At 44.3% G+C, this 15787-nt stretch overlaps 1 protein-coding gene across 1 annotated transcript in view; it reads right to left on the bottom strand.

Annotated features, from left to right (window-relative positions):
• PIK3R4 (phosphoinositide-3-kinase regulatory subunit 4) overlaps positions 1–8122 on the bottom strand; it is a 73452-nt gene extending 65330 nt beyond the window's left edge. The window contains 4 exon segments of the mRNA XM_027961833.2: positions 792–925; positions 5911–6087; positions 6090–6691; positions 7648–8122. Coding sequence (XP_027817634.2) covers positions 792–925; positions 5911–6087; positions 6090–6642 — 864 coding nt within the window. The 5' untranslated portion in view covers positions 6643–6691; positions 7648–8122.
• Between the last annotated feature and the right edge of the window lie 7665 nt (positions 8123–15787).

Genomic DNA, 15787 nt, shown 5'->3' with positions numbered 1-15787 from the left:
AGACAGGTATGCCAGCTCCTAAAGCCAGTCTACTGTTCACCGGATGTGAGCTAAACTGGCTTCCTCTGGAGCATCTTACTTTTCCATATTTGACATTTTTAAAAGAAATCAAAATGCAGGGTTCCCTACCTTACTAAAGAATATTTTAAATATACCATAACCTTTCAATGGCTCACAGTCATCATCAGATGCATCAGTTACTGTAGTAAATGCGGTAAAAAAAAAAATCCCCTCAAACAGCAGTGTGGATATATACGGCTGACATGACCTCCCAGAATTCCTCACATCTGATCTGCTATACTAACGGGTCATTCAACAGCCCCACTGCCAGAACTGCCCTCAGAGTCAAGGAACGTCTACAAAGCTGGCTGCTTCTATATGAAATGCCCCTATACTGCTGTACTACACTCAAGCTGACTCTCCTGTCTCCTCATTTTACATATTTATCCTCTTTATTACTTACCAGCAAGCTCTATCTTGGACAACCTCTCTAATGCCCAAGCACCTCCTTATTTCCTTCCAAATCTGTCCAAAGCAGAGTTAGGATTCTAATGGAAAGGGATGTGTGTGTATGTGTGTGTGTATTTGTTATATAAAGTCAAATGAGCTCTGTGTCTAAGAAGGGGGGAAAATTATACATTTCTGCCTAACAAACTAAAAACGATAGGAGGCTTCTATTAGTCTATGGGGCTTTAGTGCTTGTCCCAAATTCAAAACCTTCCAGAGAACTAATACCGAAGGGAGAATATAATTCTATTTAAAACATTATGGTAAATATTTGCAGCAGTTACCAATTCTCTGATACTGCGATCTTCAATTTTACTCAGCACCTGCTCAGGGAAAAACTGCCCATTTCTATAGGCCAAAAGTTGAGAGAGATCAAACAGAGGCACGCCTTCTGTAAAAAGCTCAGCAATCACACAACCTGGAAAACAGCAGGAAATAATTCCATTAAAACTGAAAGGCAATAGATTCTTAATACAAATCAAAATTCAGAGAATTCATGAAACTCAAGATACATAACTTCTTTAATGGAACATACAACTACAATCAAGCAAGGCAGGAAAATGTCTACCAGTGAATCATCAGTTTACAAAAGAATGAAGTCAAAAGGCCTACTTAATTTTTCTCCTTAAAAAAATTAAATCAAATCAAATTACTTCCTTGTTCTCTAGTTTAAAACAAATGTACTACACATGCATTATATATACACATATATTAAGAGATACAAGGATAGAAAGTCATAATAGAGTTTTTATTATGAATTTACAGACATTAAGTTCATAAGAAACTACTGAGAAGTCATATCTGACAACTCGCTCACTAACCATTAAACAAAGAGTTATCAGGTGCCTTCCACACACTAGACTTTAACAGTGCACGAAACAGATAAAATCTCTGCCCTCAGGAAGCTCTTATTCTAGAAGAGAGAAAGTAAACCAGCAAACAAACACAATTATAAAATGGTTAGTGCTAAGAAGTGTGGTTGTAAGATTAAAGGGGAAAAGAGATACCCTTCATAGCGCACTTAAATAATCTTCAAACAAGAAATAAAGTATCTACATTCCCAAAAAGACAGAGCAGTTTCACCGAATCATTATCTGACACACATTTAACAAGTTTTAAGAAGATTTTTCAACAACCTGAGCCACAGCTTTGCATGTGCCGGTCCCTCTGCCTGGGGTGTGACTCCATCGAGAATCTTCATGGTTTACACCTAAACCTCTTTCAGGTCTTGAATCAAATGTCATTTTAGCAGTCTGGCATTTCGTGACTGCCCAGTTGAAAACTGCAAGCGCCCCAACACAACTACCCCACCCTCAACACATAGCAAAATCCTCTCCTGACAGCACCAAACACCACATTTTATATTTTATGCATGTATTTCTTTACTGTCCATATACCCACTAGAATGTAAACTCCATAGGGATTTTTGTCTATTTTGTTCACTAAAAAATCTCTAGCAACTAAGACAGTTCCTGATATATAATAAAAACTCAATAAATTTCTTAATTTCTATTCATATAGTATCAAGTTTTATAATTTAAAAAAAAAACTAAAAATGGCTATTAAGAACACCAAAGCAAAAAGAAAACAGAAGAACTGAACAATACCATCAACTAGATCTAACGGATATCAAAGGAACACTCACTCCTTCTAACAGAATACAAAATTCTTCTCAAGTACACGTGGCACACTCTCAGATGAAACCATATGCTGGACCATAAAACAAGCTTCAAGAGTTTTAAAGGACTGAAATCATAGAAATTATGTCCTTCAAACACAATGGAATGAAATAAATCAGTATCAGAAATCTGAAAAATTCACAAATATGTAGAATGAAACAATGTATTCATAAATAACCAATGATCTAGAAAACTTACGAAATACTTTGAGATGCATGAAAATGAAAGCAATACACAAAAACGTATGGTACGCAACCAAGGCAGCATTTGGAGAAGATGTAAACGATAAACACCTAACTTGCAAAAGAGCTCAAAACAATAACTTAATCTTAACCTTGAGAAACAAACTAAAACCAAAGGAAAAAGAAGGAAAGGAAAACCAGAAATTGGAGAGAAAATTTATGCAATAAGGTATAAAATACACTAGAGAATGTTACCAAAACCAAAAGCTTGTGCACTGAAAATCTCAACACAACTGACAAACTTTTACTGAGATGACTCAAACTACTAAAATCAGGTAGGAAAAAGGGACATGACTACCAACCTCACAGAAATAAAAAGAATTTTAAGGGAATAATTTAAACAAATGTTTGCCTGCCAAAAATTAAGACAAACTAAATTAAATGGACAGATTCCTAAAAAGATAAAGATGACCAAAGGTGACTTCAAAGAAAATCTGAATAGACCTTAAAGAGTGATGGGATTAGTAATTAAAAATCTCCCACAAAGAGAAACCTAAGCCAGCTAAACAAGTGAATTTTGCCAAACATTAAAATAATTAACAGCCATCCTTAACAAGTCCTAACAAAACACAGAGGAGGAGAAACACTTTCCAAGTTATTCTATGAGGCCAATCTTACCCTAGTAGCAAACTAGACAAAAGGATCATAATTAAAGAAAACTAAACATTAATATCCCTGATATAAAAATCCTACAAAGAATATTACCTGCAGGTAATATTACCTACCTACCTACAAACTGCAGGTACGAACTGAAGAGTCCATAGTAGTAGTAGTGAATTTGCTCAATCGTGTCTGACTCTTTGCAACCCCATGGACTGTAGCCCACCAGGCTCCTCCGCCCATGGGATTTTCCAGGCAAGAGTACTGGAGTAGGGTGCCTATGGACTCTCCAGAAGAGTCCATACCAACAATAATAAACAAGTTAGGGGAAAGAGAGGATACTTGAGCACATAGAATGCTGAAGGCCTATGGTGGAAGGTGCTGGAATCGGAAGATCATCATTTTGCAACCATCACAGTAAAGATCAAAGAAGACAAGAATGACTAACAGATGCCAAATCAAAGAGGAAATCGTGACGACTGGCAGGATACTAGCACGGTGTTAAAAGTTTCTTCCCACAGGTCGCTTTACTAATTGCAAGGGATTAAAAACAAAAACAACAAGTAACTACAGAAAGGAGAAAGTGGGCAAGCATTTGACCACATGATCAAAATAAACATCACCATTACATACCATTTGCTCCAGATAACATAGTATGAGAACATCATCACCTACACAGAGGGCCTGAGAATGAATAACGTGAATCTAATCACAAGCCTTCTTACATGAACAGTGCAAAGAAACAGAGGAAAACAATAGAATGGGAAAGACTAGAGACCTCTCAAGAAAACTGGAGATACCAAGGAAATATGTCATGCAAGGACAGGTACAGTAGGAACCTAACAGAAGCAGAAGAGATTAAGAAGAGGCGGCAAGAATACACAGAAGAACTGTACAAAGAAGGTCTTAATGACCCAGAGAACTATGACGGTGTGATCACTCATCTAGAGTCAGATATCCTCAACTGTGAAGTCACGTGGACCTTAGGAAGCATTACTATGAACAAAGCTAGCGGAGGTGACGGAATTCCAGCTGAGCTATTTCAAGTCCTAGGAGATGATACTGTGAAAGTGCTGCACTCAATATGCCAGCAAAGTTGGAAAACTCAGCAGTGATCACAGGACTGGAAAAGGTTAGTTTTCATTCCAAAGAAGAGCATTGCCAAAGAATGTTTAAACTACCGAACCACTGCACTCATTTCACATGCCAGCAAGGTAACGCTCAAAATCCCTCAACTTATGCTTTAGCAGTACGTGAACCAAGAATTTCCAGATGTACAAGCTAGATTCAGAAAAGGCAGAGGAACCAGAGATCAAATTACCAACATCCACTGGATCACAGAGAAAGCAAGGAAATTCCCAAAAAGCATCTGTCTCACTGACTACACAAAAGCCTTTGACTGTGTGGATCCCAACGAACTGTGGAAAAATTCTTCAAGAGATACCAGATCATCTTACCTGTGTCCTGAGAAACCTGTATGCAGATCAAGAAAAAACAGTTAGAATCAGACATGAAACATCGGACTGGTTCAAAATTGGGAAAGGAGTACATCAAGGTTGTATACTGTCACCATGCATATTTAATTTCTATGCAAAGTACATCTTGCGAAGTGCTGGGCTGAATGAACCACAGGGTGGAATCAAGATAGCCGGAGAAATATCAACAACCTCAGATATGCAGATGATACAACTCTAATAGCAGAAAGTGAAGAGGAACTAAAGGGCCTCTTCACGAGGGTGAAAGAGAGTGAAAAACCGTCTTAAAACTCAACACTCAAAAGCTAAGATCACGGCATCCAATCCCAACACTTCATGGCAAACAGGTGGGGAAAAAGTGGAACCAGTGACAGATTTCCTTGGGTCCCAAAATCACTGTGGACAATGACTGCAGCCATGAAATTCAAAGATGCTTGCTCCTTGGAAGAAAAGCTACAACAAACCTAGACAATGCATAAAAAAGCAACTACTACTTTGCCCACAAAGGTGTGTATAGTCAAAGCTATGGTTTTTCCAGTAGTCATGTGTGGATGTGAGAGCTGGACCATAAAGGCTGGGTGCCAAACAACTGATGCTTTTGAACTGTGGTGCTGTCCCTTGCACAGTAAGGAGATCAAACCAGTCAGTCCTAAAGGAAAAATCAACCCTGAATATTCACTTGAAGGACTGATGCTGAGGCTGAAGCTCCAATACTTTGGCTACCTGATGGGAAGAGCCAAATCACTGCTAAAGACCCTGTTTCTAGCAAAGATTGGAGGAAACAGAAGAGGGCAGCAGAGGATGAGATGGTTGGATGGCATCACCGACTCAATGGACATGAGTTTGGGTAAACTCTGGGAGCTGGGGAAGGACAGGGAAGCCTGGGGTGCTGCACTCCATGGGGTCGCAAAGAGTCGACCACAACTCAGCATCTGAGCCATAATCACCTTTCAGGTCTCAGCGTAAATATCATCCTTCCAATCAAGATTCCTTTCCTGATTCTGCTTCTCTACCCATCACCACCAAAGACTCATTTAAGTACCCATATGTTCCTGTAACAGTACCCTAAGCATACCACCACCACAGCAAAAAGCAGTGCACCGAAATCTCACCAATATCAATCTCTTCATTTAAAGGGCAAGCACCTTGAAAAGAGAAATGTAACTATTCATCTCTCTCACTTAAGACAGTGCCTGACCCATACAGAAGAATACAGATGTTCCGTAAACATCTGAATAAGCGGATCACTCTTTGCATATTCTAGCTACTTAAAACACATCCAATGAAATAATGCATCTGTCTGAAGAGTAGGTGGATTTACCAAGAAGTTAATTTCTGTATTCAACAGTTAAAATAAATGCACATTCATTCCCACCTTAGCAAAGCTGACCAACTCAATTCAAATACCTGCTGAAAAGATATCCATTGCTCGCTTCAATTCTCCTCTTGTTCTCTGATTGCTGTTTAAGTCTACAAGTGGAGTTGAAGGATCTCTCATATATTCTAACTCTGTGGCAAACAATCCACCATCGACAAAACGTTCAGGAGCAATGTAACAAGTTCTCCTCCGTGAAGTGTCAAAAAATAGTTGAAATCTGCCGGGTTGTCCTCTGGAAGGTAAGTGGGCTTGAAACTGGCAAAATCCGTTAGAAGAACCCAGTTCCAACTGGTGACCATCACGTTCTCTGTCTTGATGTCCCCATGACGGACGCCGGACTTGTGCGCTTGGTCCACAGCTGTGAGGATCTGGAAAGCGATCCAGCGCTTCTCAATGTTATTTAAGAACGGACGGGTGCTGATGCGGTCGTAGAGGTTGTCTCGCACGTACTGCCTGAAGAGCATGGCTGCCTTCTCAGATGCTTTTTCGGCAGCTTTCTGGAAAGGCAGACAGTTCTGGGCAGAATGAAGCCTGATTTTCAGTTCCTCCAGCTCTTGTTTATAGCTGGTGAGAGGCAACGTGGGATCCTGAATTGCAAAGACCTTCACAACCACCAGGCCTTCTCGGTGCTTCGCTCGAGCAACTTTAAAGAACCGAGTACTCCCCAGACTCTTATCATATTCAAAGTCATGGATGTCTGAGAAATAACTCTCCACAGAAAGGATCTGGGAGGGAGCAATGCCAGCGAGCTGGTTTCCCATGATGGCAGCAAGCACCCGAGACAGCAGCTTAGGATACAACACGTACTTTCTGAAAAAAAGAAAAAAAAAAAAAAAGGTAGCAATGAAACATCATTTTTTATGTGGCATCCTGCTACAAGGTAGATGTATCATATTTCTCTCCCACCCCACAGGACTGTACTTAACAACTTCTTGGCAGCCTCTAAATTTCAGACATATTTATCTTACAAGATCTTATTATTTTGTCGTCCTTTCCGGGATATTACAGGAAAACAGGCCCCATCAATATTAAGTTGAAATGTCACAATGTGTATTTTCTGATACTGATACTTGAAAAACTTAACCAATCTTTATTACGTCTTCAGTATTGCCCTTGGGGCTGAAAGAGGCACCAAAGTGCTATGTGACACAGTTATTTGTCCAAGAAGAATCTGTAGTCTTGAATAGGAAACCCAAGCACACAGTAAATCTAACTAAGATCGCCAAATACAAACAGGTTAGGCTTGGCTTCCCTGGTGGCTCAGATGGTCAAGAATCTACCTGCAATCCAGGAGACCTGTGTTCAGTCAGTCCCTGGGTCGGGAAGATCCCCTGGGGAAGGAAATAGCAACACATTCCAGTACTCTTACTTGGAAAATCCCATGGACAGAGGAGCCTGGTAGGAGACACAGTCCACGGGATCGCAGAGTCGCATACCACTGAGTGACTAAAACAAACCCCAAACTATCACCATATCGTGGACCCGTCCAGCCTTAACTCCAGCGTGCCTTCCCACTCAGCTAACTGAAGGCAGAAGAGCTGCTTGGTTGACAACAACACGGAAGAACCCCTGGCAGAGATGCTAAGGGAAAGTAAATCAAAATACCCTATTTGCCAAAACACAGCCCAATGTTCTCCTAGTTCAGATCTTGCAGGAACTCAAAATACCCTCCTTGCCAATCACAGCCCAAGGTTCTCAAAGCTCAGATCTTGCAGGAAAGCAAAGCACACAAGCACGCACGGCTGTGCACACACGCAAACCTTTACCCCGGGGCAGTGGGAAGTGTCACAAGCCGACGGCTCGCTGCCTCACGAGGAGCTCAGGGCGGGGCCCTTCGGGGTCTGGGCGGCGAAGGGAGCCAGCAGTCCGGCGAAGCCCCTCAGAGGGAGGAGGGGGAGCCGCGGAAGGCGTCCGGGACCCCGGGGGCCCGCGCGGGACACGTGAGGAGCTCTCGGGGCCGCGGCTAACGAGAGCCCAGCGGCTGACGAGAGCCCAGCGCCCGAGGAGCTGGCCCGCCAGCCCCGTCGCCTCAGAGGGCACGCGTTCCCGGGCCTCGCCGTCCTCTCAGGCGGGCCTGAACCGTCAGGGTCCTCCGACTCCCCTAGGGCCTCAGCACCAGCGGGAGACGGAGCCCGGAGGACTGGCCGGCTTCCGGGGCCCGAGGAAACGCCGCTCCTCCCGCGACGGCCGGACGACGCCTTGCGGGCCGAGCTCCCGGGAGAAGCCGCCGGCTAGGACTCCACTTCCTGTGGCGGAGAGGAAGTGACGTCGCAGCGAGGCTGGAGTAGGAGGAGCGCGGGGGCGGGCCTGGTTGCTAGGAAACCAGGTAGGGGCGTGGCCTCGCGGCAGGAGCCTGAAGAAAGTAAACCGGCCGGCGTCCCTGGTGGCTCCGCTGCTAAAGAGGCCCGCTGCGGTGCGGGAATGGCAACCCACTCCAGTGTTCTTGCCTGGAGAATCCCAGGGACAGGGGGAGCCTGGTGGGCTGCCATCTATGGGGTTGCACAGAGTCGGACACGACTGAAGCGACTTAGCGGCAGCAGCAGCAGCGGTGCGGGAGACCTGGGTTCCATCCTTGGGTTGGGAAGGTCCCCTGGAAAAGGGAACAGTTACCCACTCCAGGATTCTTGCCTGGAGAATCCCATGGACAGAGGAGCCTGGTGGGCTGTGGGTAATCCCAGGATTTTGACCTGGAAAATTCCGTGGACTGTATAGTCCATGGGGTCGCAAAGAGTTAGACACCACTGAGCCACTAAGCACACTTGTTATGCCACAGTTTGGGGATTTATTTATTAAAACACACTGGTATTTAACTGATATAACTTCTTAGATTATTACCCAAATTATAACGGAGAAGCAGTTGCCCTTGTTGTTGTACTATTTGTATTTTTACATTTATGTGTTTGGTAGGTTGGGCTTTCCTGGTGGCCCAGTGGTAAAGAATCCACCTGCCAATGCAGGAGATGCGGGTTCCATCCCTGGGTCAGGGAGATTCCCCTGGAGAAGGAAACGCAAGCCCACTCCAGTGTTCTTGCCTGGGAAATTTCTCAGGCAGAGGAGCCTCCTGGGCTGCAGTCTATGGGACTGCAAAAGAGTCAGACAGGACTAAGTGACTAAAATAGCAAACAGCAACAATAATTTGATCGGTTAGTCTTCACCTGTTGACTTCCAGACCTCATATATATACATACTGTTTTCCTTGTAATTATTTTTGTGGAAATGGTTATCATTACCATCCTGGTCATATTATTAGATAACAAACATTTGTATGCCTACTACCTGCTGGTCCTTGAAAATGGGGATATATCTATGTATAAAACCGGGGCTCTGTTTTCTAGCATGGGATAATCTGCAGTTAGGTGAGAGCAGTTATGCTCCTTGTGCTTTGAGACCATCAAAGGGACAAATGGCTAATTGAACCCAATCGTGGTGTTGAGGGTCCTTAAAGTGTATTTTGATGAGATTTTATTTACCCATGTTGTTCTTATAATATTGTTTTCTCACATTCTTGGTGGACAAGAGCCATACATAGCCTGCATAAAATATCCTTTTAGAGGAGCAAAAACTACAAGTATATTTTTGGCAAATTGGTGTTCAGTTCAGTTCAGTCGCTCAGTCGTGTCCGACTCTTTTCAACCCCATGAATCGCAGCACACCAGGCGTCCCTGTCCATCACCAACTCCCAGAGTTCACTCAGACTCACGTCCATCAAGTCCATCGCGTCCATCGAGATCAGCCCTGGGTGTTCTTTGGAAGGACTGATGCTAAAGCTGAAACTCCAATACTTTGGCCACCTCATGCGAAGAGTTGACTCATTGGAAAAGACCCTGATGCTGGGAGGGATTGGGGGCAGGAGGAGAAGGGGCTGACAGAGGATGAGATGGCTGGATGGCATCACCAACTCAGTGGATATGAGTTTGAGTGAACTCCGGGAATTTGATGGACAGGGAGGCCTGGCGTGCTGCAATTCACGGGGTCGCAAAGAGTGGCACAGGACTGAGCGACTGAACTGAACTGAAGTTGAATTTTTAAGAGCTTTCTAGAGATATAATTTACAGACTATAAATTTCACCTAATTAAAATACGCAAATCAGTGGGGTTTTTGTATATTTACAGAGTTGTGCAATCATCCCTATAATCTAACTTTAGAACACCCCCAAAATGAAACTGTGTTATTCTAGCAGTCACTCCCCATTCTGCCCATTGCTCCTCCCCTTCCCAGCCCTAAGCAACGCTAATCTGCTAATACTTTCTTTCTTGCCTATTCTGGACATTTCCTATAAATGGTATACAGCATGTGGGTCTTTGTGACTGACTTCTTTTACTTCACAGGTTTCTGAGAATTATACCTGTTGGAGTTGTATTTCATTTCCTTTTACTGCTCAATATTCTACTGTATGAATATATCACATGAATTGATAAACATCTGGGTTGTTTCTACTTTTCTGGTTCTTACAAATAATGCTGCTATGAAATTTGTGCATAAGGCTTTTTGAGGTCATATGTTATCACTTCTCTTGAGTAAACACCTAGGAGTGTGGAGTCACACAGTAACTCTATGTTGAAAGAATTTCAGTTCCGTCATTCAGTCATATCCAACTCTTTTTGACCGCATGGACCACAGCACGCCAGGCCTCCCTGTCCATCACAAACTCCTGGAGTTTACTCAAACTTGAGTGGTGATGCCATCCAACCATCTCATCCTCTGTAGTCCCCTTCTCCTCCTGCCCTCAATCTTTCCCAGCATCAGGGTCTTTTCAAATGAGTCAGCTCTTCACATCAGGTGGCCAAAATATTGACGTTTCAGCTTCAACATCAGTCCTTCCAATGAACACCCAGGACTGATCTCCTTTAGGATGGACTGGCTGGATCTCTTTGCAGTCCAAGGGATTCTCAAAACCCTTCTCCAATACCACAGTTCAAAAGCGTCAATTCTTCTCCGCTCAGCTTTCTTCACAGTCCAACTCTCCCATGCATATGTGACCACTGGAAAAACCATAGCCTTGACTAGACGGACCTTTGTTGGCAAAGTAATGTCTCTGCTTTTGAATGCTGTCTAGGTGGGTCATAACTTTCCTTCCAAGGAGTAAGTGTCTTTTAAATTTTAAGTTCTTTTAATTTCATGCCTGTAGTCACCATCTGCAGTGATTTAAGAGCCCCCCAAAATGAAGTTTGTCACTGTTTCCACTGTTTCCCCAACTATCTGCCATGAAGTGATGGGACCAGACGCCATGATCTCAGTTTTCTGAATGTTGAGCTTTAAGCCAACTTGTTCACTCTCCACTTTCACTTTCATCAAGAGGCCCTTTAGTTCTTCTTCACTTTCTGCCATAAGGGTGGTGTCATCTGCATCTCTGAGGTTATTGGTATTTCTCCTAGCAATCTTATTTCCAGCTTGTGCTTCATCCAGTCCGGTATTTCCATGATGTATTCTGTATATAAGTTAAATAAACAGGATGACAATATACAGCCTTGACACATTCCTTTCCTAATTTGGAACCAGTCCGTTGTTCCATGCCCAATTCTAACTGTTGCTTCTTGACCTGCATACAGATTTCTCAGGAGGCAGGAAAGGTGGTATCCCATCTCTTGTAAAATTTTCCACAGTTTGTTATGATCCACACAGTCAAAGGCTTTTGCATAGTTAATAAAGCAGAAGTAGATGTTTTTTCTGGAACTCTCTTGCTTTCTCTATGATCCAATGGATGTTGACAATTTGATCTCTGGTTCCTCTGACTTTTCTAAATGCAGCTTGAGCTGGAATTCTCAGTTCATGTACCGTTGAAACCTCAATGGCGAATTTTGAGCATTATTTTACCAGCACGTGCAGATGACACCACCCTTATGGCAGAAAGTGAAAAGGAACTAAAGAGCCTTTTGATGAAAGTGAAAGTGGAGAGTGAAAAAGTTGGCTAAAGCTCAACATTCAGAAAACGAAGATCATGGCATGTGGTCCCATCACTTCATGGGAAATAGATAGGGAAACAGTGAAAAGAGTGTCAGACTTTCTTTTTTTGAGCTCCAAAGTCACTGCAGATGGTGATTGCAGTCATGAAATTAAAAGACGCTTACTCCTTGGAAGAAAAGTTATGACCAACCTAGATAGCATATTGAAAAGAAGAGACATTACTTTGCCAACATAGGTCTGTCTAGTCAAGGCTATGGTTTTCCAGTGGTCATGGATGGATGTGAATGTTGGACTGTGAAGAAAACTGAGCCCCGAAGAATTGATGCTTTTGACCTGTGGTGCTGCAGAAGACTCTTGAGAGTCCTTTAGACTGCAAAGAGATCCAACCAGTCCATTGTAAAGGAGAGTGGTCCTGGGTGTTCTTTGGAAGGAGTGATGCTAAAGCTGAAACTCCAACACTTTGGCCATCTCATGCAAAGTGTTGACTCATTGGAAATGACTCTGATGCAGGAGAAGAAAGGGACGACAGCGGATGAGATGGCTGGATGGCATCACCGCTTCGATGGTCATGAGTTTGGGTGGACTCCGGGAGTTGGTGATGGACAGGGAGGCCTGGAGTGCTGCAATTCATGGGGTCGCAAAGAGTCGGACACGACTGAGCAACTGAACTGAATAAATAAGCCAGGAAATACTAAGCAGAATTTGTAGTTATTAAGTTCATATGACCAAAGTTATACTTCAGCCAAAGGACTGCATGACCCTTTAATTAAAAATTATAATCTCCTCTGAATGCTTGATGGCTCAATCAAACAAACCATAAGAACCATTAAACGACATCTAAGAAGTTTTGAATTCATCCTTGTGTTTCTGAGTAGATAGAGCAGTTGCTTTCAATTTTAAGTAAGGGAAGTATTTCTGAACTCAAGCAATAACAGAGCAATAAGGCAAAGCACCATTGGAAACTAAAATCATGGGCAACGATCTTGTGTTCATTGCTGGAAAGGTGCATCCTGTTATTTCTTCCTTTTCAGCATAGCAACTTCCTTTTGGATTCCTCTCAGGAAATACCTTCAAGTTCTTTAAGGAAGATTTTCTGTGGAAAGAGATTCACATGTGAAAAGTGATGACAAGAATGACGCTTTCAGCCAGGAATTGCAGTTTAATTGGCTAATACAATGACAAGCGTCCTGAAGGTGAAATGGAATGCCACTTTTGGTATTCCCATCGCACTATTTCTTGTTCTCAAAGCTTCCTAACTGTAACTGCTGAGAGCTTTGCAAGGGTTCATGCAAGGATTGATGGCTCCATCTTTAAACCCTAAGGATAGAGTTGGAGAGCCACGAGCATTCTGAGCCACCTCCCCACAAAGGCTGTCGGGAAGAGATCAACTGGGATGAAGTTTTGTACTGACCTGGATAAAGGGACATTGGTCACCCAAGTGGTGTGCTGCGAAGGGAACAGACTCCACGCTGGGTCCAGGGGCTCCTTTCTCCGCAGCGACACTGAGCGGTCGGGCGTATCTGTGTTCACGCGTTAGCCACCCGCTTTCACATTGCACACTCAACAGTGACTCTCATCCTGCAAACAGCTGAAGGCCCCTGGCTCCTCCGCGGGAGATAATGCTCCTGAGAAGAGCGTTGCTGTTCAGTGAGCACTCACTGGGTCCCAGCCTCCAAACAGGGCAAGCGAAGAAGATGCAGCTTTGAGGGATGAGGAGACCCGGCAAGAACGAGATAGAAGGGAGAGTGGTGCATGTGTGCGTGCATGTGTGATGGGCGAGGGGGCAGTGTGAGCCCACAGGAGCACCATGGCCCTCAGAGGGGATGGGGACACATCGCACTCTCCTTCCCTCATTGTACTTGCATGCGTATATGTATGTACTTCTCATAATATTTAAATATATATATGTATATATATTTCTTATAAAATGTGTATTTATGTATATATATTTCTTATAAAATATATATTTATATATGTATATTAATTTATGTGGGCATCCCTGATAACTCTGTTGGTAAACAATCCTTCTGCAGTGCAGGAGATCCCGTTGGATTCCTGGGTGGGAAAGATCAGTTGCAAAAGGAATAGGCTACCGACTCCAGTGTTCCTGGGATTCCTTAGTGGCTCAGCTGGTAAAGAATTTGCCTGCAATGTGGGAGACCAGGTTCGACCTCTGGCTTGGGAAGATTCCTTGGAGAAGGGAAAGGCTACCCAGTCCAGTATTCTGGACTGCAGAATCCTGCAGAATTCTGTGGACTGGATATAGTCCATGGGGTCACAAAGAGTCAGACATGACTGAGTGTCTTTCGAGGGCTTCCCTCATAGCTCAGTTGTTAAAGAATCTGCCCGTAATGCAAGAGACCACGGTTATATTCTTGGTTCAGGAAGATGTGCTGGAGAAGGGAAAGGCTACCCACTCCCGTGTTCTGGCCTGGAGAATTCCATGGACTGTATAGCCCATAGGGTCACAGAGTGGGACACGCCTGAGCGACTTTCACAGGCACATGCTTGTTCATAACTGTGGGGCTTCCCTGGTAGCTCAGCTGGTAAAGACTCTGCACACAGAGGGAGACCTGGGTTTGATCCCTGAGTTGGAAAGATTCCCCTGGAGGAGGGCATGGCAACCCACTCCAGTATTCGTGCCTGGAGACCCCCTTGGACAGAGGAGCCTGGTGGGCTACAGTGTATGGGGTTGCAGAGAGTCGGACATGACTGAATGACTAAGCAGAGCACAGCACTGATGGCTGTACCAGGCCCTGACTGCTGTGTAGGCTTTCCTCGTGGCCAGGACCAGGAGCTACTCTCTGGCTGTGGTATGCAGCCTTCTCACTGCAGGGCTTCTCTTACAGATCACGGGCTCTGGGCGCACGGGCTTCAGTAGACGTGGCTCCCAGGCTCAGCTGCCCCGCAGCGTGCAGGAACTTCCCAGACCAGGGATCGAACCTGGGTTCGCTGTGTTGGCAGGTGGATTCTCTACCTCTGAGCCACCAGAGAAGTCCATCCTCCACTGTACTTTCCAGAGGGCTTTTCCTCCCAGTGCCGTCCTTCTCTCATACCAGGCACTCCTGACCTCCTGTCTGGGTTTCTTGGGAAGTACAAGGCCATCAGCTCATCAAACAACAGCATGAAACAGAACTCTTGTAGCAGAAGACTCTCCCAGGAGACGCTTTGCTCTCTCCTATAGGTCGTATTTTGCCAGCTCCCCTCAACCAAGTGTTCATCAGATATATGTTCGTCTTCTGCACCCCCAAACTGCTCATCAGCTGAAGTTCTCCCATCTACTCACATAGACCCTAGGAGAGTCACCCTCAGACATCAGTGACGTGCTGAGCATCAGGCTGCAGTGAGTAGAGACAAAAGGACTTTGTCATCTGACAAAGGAGCTGGACAAGTCAGGGAACAACGGAGATCTGAGGACCTGCCTGGGAGGCTCACCGAGACTGTGGACCGCCAAGTGAAGGAGACTTAAGTGGGCTATGGCCCCAGGAAAGGCCATCTGAAGGCAGGAAGCCCTGAGCTGAGACAGTCAAGGTGTGTTTCTTATGTGGAGGCAGGAAGCATAAAATAATAGTCTCAGTGTACAGAAGATGATGAGGAAAGGCTCAGAGGCAGGACATTGACGGGTGAATTCAGGGGTTGATCCAGTTCAGTAATGAGAACAGCATGAAACTATGAAGGGTGTTAAGATGGAGCTGTGGCATCCACAGGGGCCAGGTCTTAAAGAGTCCCCAAAGACATGCGAGGAAGCTTGGATTTGGTCTGAAACTGAGTCCCTAATAGACTTGTCAGCGGATTCAGGAGGCATAAGAGATACGGTTTTGATTGCCTGGAGGAGGGCAGGCAACGAATTCCAGGACACTTGCCTGGAGAATCCTGCCGGGGTTCAGCCCCAGTGGATCCAGGGAATTCGAGGTGGAGACGGCGTTGGCGAGGAAAGACTTATTTATTTATTAATATAAGATCAGATTAGGAAGAAATAGTGTAGTAGGAAAATTAAGTGA

The sequence above is a fragment of the Ovis aries genome, chromosome 1 (assembly GCF_016772045.2).
Source record: "Ovis aries strain OAR_USU_Benz2616 breed Rambouillet chromosome 1, ARS-UI_Ramb_v3.0, whole genome shotgun sequence".
Classification (NCBI taxonomy): domain Eukaryota; kingdom Metazoa; phylum Chordata; class Mammalia; order Artiodactyla; family Bovidae; genus Ovis; species Ovis aries.
Note: the sequence above shows the minus strand (reverse complement) of the source record. Positions and strands in the feature narration are given on the sequence as shown.